A 13795-nucleotide genomic window follows, 5' to 3' on the forward strand; every position below is an offset into this window, starting at 1 on the left:
CGTCTTAAAGCTAACTACCAGCCTCAGCGAGGCACACTGAAAGCACGCAACGCGAGTCGGACGCGAGCGAAAGGAAAAGATCCGATCTACATTTTAACCCATCCGATGGGGTTGGTTTGCGCAAGCCCCTGGTGGATTCAAACAAGAGACACCGACGGAAAAAAAGGCAAAGATGGCATAGTAAATGCACCACCCAGAAATCCGTCCCTGTCAACAGGCCCCAGACAGGATGGAAGAGCAAATTAAATAATACCAATAAAACAATGAAATTACACGTTGATATACCTTCACGCGGGCTTTCCTTTCAGACTGCAGCGGAACCTTTTTTGTAGTGTGGGAAAAAAGCACACACACCTTGCAATGGAGGAGCTACTCTTTTTTGGGGTCGAAGATTGTGACATGTTAGAAAACTGAGCAGCGGAAAGGGTCATCCACTTCTAAGACGTCACTGTCAAGATGATCTGCACACTCGGGGTCTAGATGGGTGATTTCAAGGGCCAATTTGTCCGCAATTTGATCAACAAACTCAGTCGCTATGGTAGGTTAGTGAGGTAATTTTGGGGTGCCCTCAAAGAGAATGTCACAACGAGTTTTAAGTCACAAGAATAACTGCTCCAAGCGAGAGAACTAAGATGTCTCCCAGTACACATGGGGCATTTATCCCTTGGGAAACGAACGATTTAAATTCTATTCCATTACGCCCCCCTGGGGAGATAGCTTTCACACAGTGCTCTTGTGATCGCCAAGTCCCGATAGGAGGCGAAACCCACTTTAATGTCTGCCCGTGTGCCGATAAGCTGCTTAGATGACACCTTCAACCGCCATACCTAAAAGGGTGTCGAGGAACGACTTTCCACAATCGTCCCGGCATGCCTCTAATGACTCAGGCGTTTGTAAAGACTCATTTAAACGGCCCTTCGAGAAGGTCCACGACTGTCAGATCGCAGATCAGCGCTGTTAGATCGCCCGAAAGCCGCCGGAAGAGAACGATTCATGCTCCCTCCCCAACAACCTGAACCAAACTCGGACCCACGCTTGACCTAAGCGTAACCACAACCCCATGCGCGATCCGGTCGGTTTGGGTGCGAAAGCTCTAATTAGCACATCCATTGTTCTTGGTGATGTGTTTGCCCTTTTTGCCCTCAGAGCACACGCAGCGCATGCGAGCCACATCGCGCAACATCGCGCACATTCGAACGCCGTGGGGAGGGAAATTGTCTGAGCATAAATTATTCTTCACAATTTTGCTTTCCGGAGCGGACTCGTCCTGACTGTCGGCGTGACCGGCGACATCGACTCGCGCTGCTGCCTGCTGCCAATATTATTCAGGCCACCGACCTTGACCATGGGAGCTCCGGGGCCCAAACATATGCTGCGGCCCATCGTGCCCACTTTAATTTTTATGGCGCTGGTTAGTCATTTCCATTTCACTGCAGGCAGCTGGCAGCTGACCCATTCGATTCGTGCGCGGAACATCCCTAGAGGCTACGGGATGTCACCGGTTGTCTAACATTGTAAGTTTAATAGCCTCTACGCAGTATATAACATTTTTAGCTTTTTCTCACAATAAAATATTCATGGGTTTACCCATAAAACTAAGAGAAAATATTACAAAATAGTTTCCATACAGCTACTATAATAACTGCTGCATTAAAACACATTGTGTATAGTTTATGAACAGTGATATTGAGCAAAACTGCCTGATAGGGATACATTTTGATACTTTCATGTAATACTCAGGGGGAGTAGAACTTTGTTTTTATCCTTTATCTTCTAAAAATATCACGAATATAGTATTGCAGCTCTAGCTGTTTTACTTCACCCTTGCCTCGCGCATGCAAATATTGATGTTAATCGTCGAAAAATGCAAACGACGCTCGATCTCTGCTGACCACATTAAAAGAATTGGCCATTAGCAGCAGCAAAAAAAAGAAAAATATTACTCACCCACAGAACAGAACAATTCTGTTCACGATGACTGTGAATATTCATAGACGGCTATGGATGGCTGTGGATTTGCGAGCTAGTTTCAATCCTCAAAATGTATCATTTAAACCAGATCATTACATTCTCAAATCACCATCACTCCATCTCCAGTGGCGTGTGTGCCGGGGGCGCATTTTGTTTTGTTTATATGCTAAAACCGGTTGCGCAATAGTTGTGCTCCAGCACTAGCTCCCCAACCACAGGTGCATCCATCGTATCGGTCCTGTTTTTCCTTATCCTAAATTCACATCTCCCAACGCAACACAACCGGTGCCATCGAATGCAACCGCTGCGGGTCCCAATCTGCAATCTGCAGATCGCCCAACCGCATTGTTCCAGCAAATCGGAGATTTTGTGCAACAATCCCAACGATAGGCAAACGATGACGATCGGCTCCAGTCTGATATGTACCGCTTGTATTCCCGATGGCGGAAGCAGGCGCAAAATAAAACAATCGCTCGACTAAACCAGTCTCGCTCATCTTGAGGGTGATTCTCTCGAACAACTTAAGTGAAACAATTTGTTTGTTTTCCACCGGTGTACCGTTGGAAGCCACCCGGTGTAGCCCGGTGGCATTAGCCCGGGCGAGAAACATGACGATGCGCAGCTAAACCGATCGTTTGCCGGTGCAAGAAGGTGGAAAATTGCATAACGTTCGTCTTTCGCCGTGGCCCTAAGCAGAGCCGGTCGCGATTGGCGATCAGTTTGCCGTTGCTTAAGGGGACAGAGAACAGAGGAACCGGGACGGATGGGAACGTCGCCGGAATGTCTGTGAGGCTCGAGGTCGTCTTCCTGCGATGGGCGACAGGTTGGAAATCGTTCCCTTCCGTCCCTTTTCGGAGCCATTGCAGCTTAAGGGGAATGGAAGCCAGTCGCTGACAGGGTACAACTGAAGAGCCTGGGAGCTGAAGCGTGACACGTTGTTGTCTCGCATGGGAATTCGCAGGACCACTTTGACCTCTAGGCGGAGCTTCATGAGCCAGTGTATAAAGGTCTGACGATTCGCGGTTTGGAGTTATATTGTGTGGAAAACGGCGGAGTGATTCTTAAAGATGATTTAATGTTGCACTTCAGTTACATTGGGCCTTCCATTCAAATAAGTTCTTGCAATATTAACTTCATTATAAATTATTGGTCTCATTTTAACCTTCTAGTTAGTGGAATTTTATATATGGCACACAGGGATAAATAATACACCCATTGCGGTCGGATTCTCTCTCGATCACGATAAGATAAAGCAGAAAGCGTTTTTAGGTCCGCATTTCCTTTTCATATCCATATCCACTCGACTCTAACAAAATCTCACTCGGTTTCGTCGAACAGAACGCTTCCTAACTCACAATCGGATCGCGTTTGCTAACAATCATAGCGAGCTCCTAAGTCTACTGTTGCAAATCAACCACATCTTACATCTTGTCAACCGGCCAATTCGTCACAGTGTGTCAAAAAAAACCGCAACCACCACTTAAGGCGATCTCGGGGTGTAATAAACAATGTAAGTCCAGTTCCAACTGTAACGTTTTAAACCACACCGTGTACGCATCGGTGTGTGATTGATCACATTTTCAACACCACGCGCCTTTGCGGCAATCCAATCACTCCGCTAAAGTAGACCGATGTCCCGAAAAATCCACCGTTCCGTGTGCCGGTTTTGTCTGCTCGCTGCATCTTACCGAACAGCTGGCCGCGCAACCTGCCACAAAAATCGTCAACCGGCGGGCCGACGAATTAGATCGATTTAGGGGCGATTTGTTTTCTGCTTCACCTCCACCGTCCCGTTTGCGTTTGCGTAATGATATTACTGTACTTTTGGCTCCCCTTTTTTTTTGGCCCCTCGCGTCCATTTGTTAGCTCGCGTCCTCATCAACACCTCAAGTGACCGAAAACAAAACCATTTACTCGGACCGCTTTTCCACCCGCAGCACCACGCGGTCCACATGCCTTCTGCTGGCAGGAAATTTACTTTGCGGAAAAGACGAATTTAACAGCCTCCATTCCACGCGCCGCTTAGTTCCCTCTTCGCCACCACCGAATAAAAACGGCAAAAACTGGAGCAAACTGGTCCGGGTGGCCGTTCTCGCAGGCAGCACCGTTTTCGCGGCAATCTAGCGGATTGCGCCTTTCAGGCTTCAGACTCTTCGATCCGCTACGATAGATCGTCCCGCACCGGACGTCATCGTTCGTATTCCATTAATTCACTTACTTTTGGGTAACTGGGTCAGGCTCGCGGGCACGCAGGTTCGAAATATCGCGCCACCAAAAAGCCTACCATCAACTGGACCGGGCTCCACACCTGCCCGTTGGGGTAGATTTATTCGCCCTACGCGAACGGTTCTCGTCTTGGTGCACGGTGTCCCTAATCCATCGCTTTGGAGCATGACATGCGCTGGTTTGGTCGTCAGTTGAAGAGAGCCCAAATCGCCCTTCAACTGGGCAACAGCAAACCTGGATGAAATCGTACGCGCCGATCGAAGATATCAAACACCGCGACCAGAACTGCCGGGAGCCACCGGGAAGCGTACGTGTTCGTTCGGAATGTGCCCCGTCACATGTGACAGCAGAGGAAACGTTAGAGGAGGGTCGAGAGAGAGAGAAAAAAAAGCATTCCGAACAAATCAAACACTCAAATGCAACCCCATCGTCGGCAAACCGTCGCTTTTAAACGCACACGCCGAACCGAGCAGTTGGCGTTATCTTTTTCGCGCGTTTGCGGTTTTCCTCCGCTGGCACGGCGAAGAAGCGGAAAAACACGGAACACCTTCTGGCCGGTTTCATTCATAACAACACGCCCGGGTTCGATCGGGGGGGTTTCGCCGATAAAATCAAGCCGGTTTTGGAACCAGCGATGGAACCGCTCGATGGCAAACACCACGGAACAAGAAACGGCAATAATTGCGGGCTTCGCAGAATGCCGTGTGGCGGGAAAGAGAATTCGATCTCCTAATAACGCGCGCCAGAAATGTGCTTTGGATTTTATTTAGTTTTTAATAACCACCCGAAACACACACACCCTGGCGAAGAATCGCACAAGGCGACCAAACGGGAAACTGGACCTGGTCCACTTTCTTCGCGAGATGCGACGGCTGCGACTGTTAAGCTCATCAGCAGGATCGGTGGCCTCGCCTGGCCTGGTCGGTGACATTTTTATGTGTTTTTTGGTGAGGCGCAAAAAGGGCCATCTAGAAAAGGGTTGGATGGCGAAAATCGATCGAAAATAGAATCCAACCAAGCATGCATCGATTATGAGATGTGTTGAAATGGCGATGCCAACTGTGGCGACATATTTTAAAGACATTCTTGTGTGCCATTCGTTTCTATTGGGAAGCTTTAAGATAATCAGACATGCTTGGTTAAAATCAAACGGAAGGACAAATTTTCATTCTTGTTTATGACTTTTAAGAGCATACTTAGAAAGTAGACAGTAACAAGGTATGCATCAACTTTTGCGCGTCATCGAATCTCCTGAAAGGGTTCTTGATATCAAGAACATTAACCGAGCAAGCTAACGGTTTAATTTTAAACACAGAATACCAAAAACAGGCATGCGATAAAGAACGACCGCGGAAGCTGCGATCCGTAGAGAAAACGGTCCTGCCTCATTCATGGCAATCGGGATTAGCGAAAGAAAGCCGCCACACCGATGATGAGATCAGCCGGCGTCTAGGCTTCGCTTCAAAGCCAACCGGGCGGCAGAGTTCTTTCGCCACGATTGACCGATATATTTCCCCAGCACAATTCGTGCTGTTTCGGTGCGGCCACTCATTTATGGTAAAATCCAATCAACGCGAAAACAGTTATAAAAATCGCCACTCGATAGTGCGCTCGCGGGTCAATGAGCTCCACACGCGATAGGATTTATGGACTCTCTATGATTATAATCCCCGATAACACCCATGAATCTTCAGATCTGCTCAAAATGCATAACAAAGAAATTGTTGGCGGCAAAAAAGCACCCAAAACTGCTCACGCCTAGGAGATAGCCGACATTGGGGACCGCTCGCTAGTTATGGGCATGCAGAAGAGAAGATCCGAAATGAGGCACTCCCAGGCAGGCTGTGATAGAGGGAAAAAAGACTCCCCAAAATAACCCCCAACAACCAACTCATCTCAATTATGAGCTAGTGTGAAGAAGGGGTTTTTAGTGTGGCTAGAACACGATCGATGACACACCAAATCGCTCCCGGTAGAACCAATCGCCTGATGGAATCTGTCAAACTCGTGAGATCGCATTCCTACCACGATCCGGGTCCGGCTTCTATGAGCCTCTCCCCCACGCAATCAGCTACCTTTTATGGACGCTTCGCAGCAACCGCCCTCTTAACCGATCCGCCGAAAGACGCCCGAGAAGATCGCCCGGCAAAAGGTGCGTTTCGAAAGCAACCAGCAGCGGCACCGAAATGAAATCGAACTTTACGATGCCCGGCGGAAATGGGTCGAGAATTGCATCATCGTTTTTCCTTCACCGCGTTGCGTGCACCGTTTGACACCCGTATCGAACGAGTGCACGCCATTTGCTGCATTTTTCCGCATAACGACCGAAGGCGAGGGAAGGAAAAAATGTATTTTTGGTCGCTCCGGAGCTAGACGCATTACACGCGATCCTCGCTCCTCTGAAAAGGAGGTTCCGAATGATGCGACACGAAAACACCAAAATATTACACAAAATGCGACAGAGAGAAAGAGAGAGAGAGAGAGGCGAATATGAATAGTTTTGATTTAATACGCAAACCTTCCCCCTCTAAAATGGATTTCTTCAATGCATTATCGCGCACCCCACGATCGCGGCTTTCGAAAAGAAAACTAGCCCCGAGAGGAAACGCTGACAATTTTCACACCACCCCCTGCTGGGCGCGTTGAAGCTCGGAATTAGGTCAGCGTGTTGCTTCTTGCCCATCGCTATCACACCCCAATCACGACCAAAACAAAAACCCGCGCGCAGCCCCAAGCAAGATAACGACTCCCCGATCCGATGGGTAGAAAATCAATTTTCTTTTACCACCACCCGCGCGCACGTGCTTGCATCAAAATGGTGAAATTTAAATATAAAAAACCCACCCCAAAAGACGCACCGTGTCACCGTCAACGTGACAGCCGGCAAAACAGCTTGTGTTTGATGAGGAAACGCGGCCAGGAAGCCGTCAGGCTCGGCGCATCTCGTCATCGTCAGGCCTCCCATTCCGTTAGGCCACGCTGATGCACGGTGTGGCACGAAGGAATGCGTAACTATTTCATAATCGCATATTTTTCACTCTCTGTCTCTCTCTCTCTCTGGCTTACCCCACACGCATCGATATGTATGGCACCTCCACGCAACGTTTGGGTGGTGTGCAATGGCAAATAATAGCAAAAATCACGCTGCACCCCCGAGGCGGGCACGCGATGGCAAGAAAACGCGGCCGTTGTCTGGCGTGGAAAAAAAAACAAAACGCCAACCGTCGGCACAGTCGGCGTTATCCGTTCGCCCACGCTAACATCCGGGCGAGTCTCACGCTTGCGGATTCGCGTCACGAATGGGTTTGACGACGCGTGAAGTGTTAATTCATCAATTTCTAGCCTCATGCAGCCGGGAGTGTGAGCGAGTAGTTTTATCCTCTTGAATTGGAAATCATTTTTTCGAATAATTTCGCACTCGATAACCTCTCGGCACGATTGTTGTCAGCTCTTTTTGGCAGCTTTGCGCTGCAACTGGGTCACTTGGCTGTCGCCAACGGCGATCGATCAATCCATCGATCTCTCAAGCCTGCGAGTGAGCAAGAGATAATTAGAAATATTTCGAACGCATCTCACTCGACGCCTACACGTCTTTCCACATATTTTACATGCTCGCCGGTGAACCGCACGTTGCACGCCCGTTCGCCCGTCGAAATGATCGTCAATTTTATGTTAGATGAATCGTAAAGCAGACGATCGAGGAGAGCATAAAAAAAACCCACCCAAATGAGTGTGCCACTGGCCGCACGGGCATCCGTAATGAAATCGGTACCAAAAAAAATCGTACCGAACGCGCACACGCAATCTTCCGAAGAGGAGTAGGCTCATTTCTTCTCACAGAAGTCGCCTTTTGGTCTGGTGGCGTTACACACCCACCTACTCGACGGGGGTGTTGGGATTCAGATCGCGAGCCATTTCGTAACATTACATCGTACGGCGAGAGTGAGAGAGAGCACAAACGAAACGCCTTCTTATGGCAAAATTGGATCAGAAAAGAAGCGCCATGGTTACTTGAATTGGGTTTAGAAATGCATAATCGAAGAAAGATTAAACACAAATACAACGGATCGTCGTCAATGCGCCAAACAACCGAACAAACATTCTCCCAACATAATCGTTGTTCCATAAAGCATAAGCCACACCGGAGAGTGAGCATAAATGCTCCCTTCCTACCTTCTTTAAGCGAGGATAAATTTCAAGAGTGTTCGCCACAGGTAACATCCTGCTGTAATAAATCATTCTTGTTTCGGTGGTGATTACAGCGACACTTAAGGCCTTCCACCCACCCGGGGGGGGGGTGAGGGATGAAAACGCTGCCAGGAGGGTGGAAAATAAAAGCTACCTTACGCGTGCGCGCGTCCGGACGAACGCCAAATCAAACCACCATTACCATAAAAACCGTGCCCTTAACAATTAACAATTAAGGGCGCACGCAGCTCGGTGAGACGCGGTCTTGGGTGATGCTGTTTTCACCGTCCCGATTTTTTTTTGTTTCTTTAACTTTTACATCTTTTCCTCCCCTTTTTCACCCTTTTCAAGCAGGCACTTTACCTTCGTCGAGATTTTAATGCGCTTTCACGCACCTTTTCGGTGTTACCGTCAAGAGTTTGCGCACCCTTTTTTTCCCAGCCACGCCACCGCCGGAAGGATTCTCGAGATGATGTTTTCATTTTCTCCTCCACGCCATTTCCTTCCCCGTGTATGTATATATTCAAATGAGAACGTTTTTTTGTTGTCCACGCAACAACCGGCGAAGAAAAAGTCATGATGGCATTAAATTAATGAATGCCGGAGAAGACCCGGACCAGGTGGTGGGACAGAAAAGGAGGTACACTTGTGGCGCGATAAAGCAAATAACACTTTAGCTTTATTTTTTCTCACATTTCCCACCGCGAACCCACTACGCAGCGAAGCCCCAGCGGGTTCAGACGGTCGGGTGCGTTCCTGGAATCGTCTCGGTAAACGACGAAATGCGCGACTTTTCAGCTTCTCACCGGTGAGCCGAAATTCCTACCGTACTAAACGGTGAAACAAGCCTCGCCTCCAAACGGCCGTAAGACGTCGGGTAATATTCTACAGCACCTGGCGGAATAAAGAACCGCCACAAGTGTCAAACAGGAATGCGTGCCCGTATATGTGCACCCTTCGTGAAGAGGGCCTTCCAGCTGGAGGATGAAATTTTGATGGACACAACCAACAGGTGTGGGGTTTTTCATGGGGTTTTCCTGGATGTATGTAGCGTGGAACAGCACCCCTTGACTTTTTGAGCTTCCATCTCATCAACAGATTGAATAATTTTACCCCGAAACCACAGCCACGGTCCTGGCAGACAAATAAACCGCAAGAACGACCGAGCTTCTCTTGCCACGGTTGGTTCTTTTACATCCCACAGGAAACAAGGGCCCGACGAACTTTGATCTTGGTTTCTGGCGTTGGGAACCATAAGCGACACTGCGCAGAAAACCCACGGAAAATGTTACATTTCCACCTACAAAGCACATAACAAGCCCTTCTCCAAACAGCAATACCCGAATATGGGTTCAGAAAATTTATGAAATTCAACAAAGTTCAAGCAAATATTATTCTTATTTTGGTAAATGATCCTCAAAACCAAACCCATCTATAAATTAGCGCTACAGCGATGAAGACGTTCAATAGCGACATTCAAATGCTTCCCTCTAAATGCCAAGGGAAGCACGACCCAAGCTCCTCAAACAAGCAGTTTGAACAGAGGAGGCGAAACAAAAAACAGACATACTCAGAATCATTACCAAACGATCGGCAATGTTTGACTTTCTCTGCCTCATAGGACGTAAAACGGACGGTTCGAGCCGTGGTGGAAAATCGACATCCAAGAACGCCTGACCCTGGTGCTCTTTTTGGAGGGCAACGCGGCACGGAATCGATCTCCAATGGTCAAGGGAAAGCCACAGCACCGGCGGGAGTTGGCTGGCTTTTTTGGAAATTGGGAAGTCACTTCCTTCCAATTAGGGCCAACCGGTGGAGGTACGACACACGAGCCAGCACACTTATTCAACCCTACCGTACGAATGGTTCTCGAACGTCGAAAAAGCACCGAGCGAAAGGTAGTACGGTTCGTTCGTTCGTTCGTTATTAAAAACCGTGACCGTGAGGCAGATCATCGAAGGGATCGAAGCGAAGGGGGTGCCCAAGCGATCATGACCCATCAAAATGGATGCTTCGAGGAGCGTCTTCGTTCGATCGAGCAATCGAAAGTACTTCGGCGTTCCGTCATGACCGGTACTTATCTCGCGCATGCTGGCACGGGGCTTTATAGGGAAACCGAGCCACCATAAACTAGCCCTTGATTGATGTTTTCCTGCACGTCCGTTCGGGCGATGGGCCGCAAAGTCGTGAGGCAAGCGCACTTGCTGGGGCAGCAAGTGTACCATCGAGAGCACTGGAGAAGGTTCCCCTCTCACTAAGTTCATCATTAGCATTAGGATGGGGTTTGTTTTTACGTCTACCGGCTCGGTTCCTTTTTGATTATTTGGTGGACGTTCTGAGGCCAAGATCGAGCAGCTTTAATCTTCGGCTTAAACATTTCTTCAAGCTCGGTGTTTTCCACACCCAGGAAGCGAGCATCGACCTTCGTAATTGTTCTATTTGCGAGCTGTTCCGAGGAAGGCGCACCTACCCACCGACGATGCAGCCCATTTGTCCGGCGCATTAAACTTGATTGGTTTAGCCGAACAGGCAGCCAACCTCATGATGATTTTTCCGCCCCGCATCTGAGCCCGTTACCGTTGCGTGAAAACCGTTCATATGCAAGAAAAACAACACCTGCTTGCGGCCAAACGTAACGAAACATCGCAACATGTTTGTCCCGCAACACCGGAAATGCGCGGTCCGGTGAAGATATTGCGATTGGTTTTATTTCCCATTGCTTCCGGCGCCCACCCGGCAGACGGTTTAAAGGGGCCTTTTTCCACCTCCAGGCTGCTAGCGGGTTTATTCTAACGGGCGCAAAACGCTGCTCAGCTGCAGAAAAATGGCTCTAAATTGTTCCGATCATGTGGCCGCTTCTACACGATTTAATTATAATTACCTACAGCCCGGGAAATTCGGACACTTAACAACCGCTCGTCGATTTTGACAAGAACGGCCGCGAGATTAAACGCAAAGCACGTTCTGATTCTAGAGCCCGTTCACTAATTGGCTCACGAACTTTTCGGCTCGGTGAAGTTCTACCACGCGTTGATGAGCCGATCAATTTTCCGTTCAGACCCACGGTAGCCCGGCGAATGGCTTCATCTGTTTGGAACCACTCCCTTCGATGGTCGCACTCTATTACACCTATTCTGATCCGGTGCCTGCTTTTGGGTACGTTTGCCTGTTAGCAGACCCCCCGAAGGTGTCGAAATAAGTGAACCCAATCAAGGCACACGATTCGAATTATTTTCAAATAACAGAGAGAGAGAAAAAAAAGCCACAGCTGCCTTTAGGCGACCGGAAGAGCACACTTTACGTATTAAGAACCGAACTGAAACCGAACCGAAGTGAACTTCCACACACCCCAAAAGGGAAGTCCCAGCATCCATTCCGAAACAATTCTTTCAATCTATTTTCGAGACGTCTCCAAATTGAGACGGGTCCGGGCAGGATATGCGCCCGGGGTTTCGTGTCGAAACCCATCCGGGATCCGGTGGGGCATTGTTCAATTTCCCATCCTCGCGTGGGTGGTTCTAGACTGGCCTCCCAAATAAGTTCGTTGGCACAGGGCGCACGGCGGGTAATTGTACTGGAGCTTATGAAGAGTTATATCGATTGCGACATACGATTCCGCCGGCGCAGAGAACGCACGTACCCGTTTTATTTCCATTTACGCCGGCAGTGGTGGTCGACGTACTCAAAAAAACCAACCCTATACCGCCCAAGCCAACGAGGGCTGATTTATGTATGACCCTGCAACCCACGTGTCTTGCCAGCATGAAGAACCACTGAACAGATGTACGATGTCATTCTTTCTTTATTTTGGAGAACAACCGCAGCCAAAGGCGCACTCAAGCTGGACCCACAAATAACCCATCTTAAGCCTTGGGGAATTCAGAAAGCCAAGATAGCAACACTCGATACGTTCGATGCAAGGGCCAACGGTTGCCAATTGGAGCGAATTCCACACCAATAAATCCTTGAGATCTTTTCGCCCCGATTAGGTCATATTGTTGCCCGAAAGAAAGTCCTTGAGCAGGCCGTAAAGGCGCTGACATCATTACCCGCAGTACCGCGATCGATTATTTGTCATAACCTTGGCGAAAGGGTAAGGGAGATGGAAAAAAAAATCATCGTCGCTGTAACGCAGAAATGCGCAGGGAACTGTTAGGAAATGGTAAAACAGACATACAAAATAAGAAAATCAACACAATGTTTCAAATTCGTGACCGATTCGGTGTCAGCATAACCATCTGTGTCACCCAACAAGAAGTGACCTCATGCATTTTAAAAACGTGTTCTAATGTAGGGTTGAAGTAGAGAACAAAAAATCCCCGTTTCTTAATCCGTTGAGAGATCGTACTACAACAATCCAGAGGTTTAAGTCATGCAGATGGCTGACGTTGCCGCTATCAGTGCTGACGAATTTCCGTCTTTAGCGTCCTCTCATTGAAAAACGGGTTAAAAATACTAAAAACCCTAATCTGAACCACTCCAGGAAGAGGGCCAGCTCAGAAAGCACCGCCCTGTTCCGTATCTTGGCGAACGTGTTGTTTGCTAGACTCACCATTCATTAGTAGGAACACTTGAGGGAGTCACAACAAAGACAAGCGCCCTGTTAAGCCGTCAGGACGTGTCGGCGGTGGTTATTTGTGGAGCCCGCGTATGTCACCATCTTCAGGTGACAATCGCATAGGGGATGGAATTACGACTTGAAAAGTCCTCGAAGGGTTTATTTTATGCAATCCAAACCCCTTTTAAGAAGTGCGATTAATTTCTCTTGCCATATTGCCCAGCCCCATAAAACGTACCTGTTCGTGCGGTGATGACACAACCACCGTCCTTTTGCACATGTAGCTGATGCGGATGCAGGGGTATCCGGAGATCCCGCAACCGGCCACCCGGTTCCTGCAGCCGAGTCTTATACATTCGCGCCGTTTGGTAAATCAACGCCCACGCTTGATCCTCGGAGATGGGCGCATTGAACGTTTTCAGGATTTCCTCGAGTGTTACCGCACCCGCGGGGACAACTTCGGCCACCGGCCCGATCCCACCCTCCGTCCCCGTCGGACCTGTCACGTTGTACTTCGCGTACTTGTGGCCCTCCTCGGGCGCCCCAGTGTCGGTCTCACCGCACGTCCTGGATGTCCTTCGACAGGTCGCGACGGGAGCCGGCAGTGGTGGGCAGACCGGGATGGGGCTTTCCGCTTCCGACGATGCCATCCTCGCTCCGTCCTCCGTACGATCGCTACTGGACAAGTCTAGGGACGAAACGGACCGTTATCGAACACCATCAAACTGTGCTGCCTAAACCGACGCTCTGCTCACAAAGTAGTTTCTTTTTCGCTTGAAGGCGCTACACACGGTTCGGTTGGGCCGGTTTTAGGTAACTTGTCAACGATCGGGCGCTCATTTGCGGGGGAAA

General features: G+C 49.0%; 1 protein-coding gene across 1 annotated transcript in view; it reads right to left on the reverse strand.

The window, feature by feature from the left end:
- Positions 1 to 13593, reverse strand: part of LOC128722820 (protein spire) — a 110370-nt gene extending 96777 nt beyond the window's left edge. Inside the window, exon 1 of the mRNA XM_053816501.1 lies at positions 13182 to 13593. Within this exon, the coding sequence (XP_053672476.1) occupies positions 13182 to 13593 (412 nt within the window). The remainder of the gene's footprint in view (positions 1 to 13181) is intronic.
- Positions 13594 to 13795: the final 202 nt, after the last annotated feature.

The sequence above is a fragment of the Anopheles nili genome, chromosome 3 (assembly GCF_943737925.1).
Source record: "Anopheles nili chromosome 3, idAnoNiliSN_F5_01, whole genome shotgun sequence".
Taxonomy (NCBI): Eukaryota; Metazoa; Arthropoda; class Insecta; order Diptera; family Culicidae; genus Anopheles; species Anopheles nili.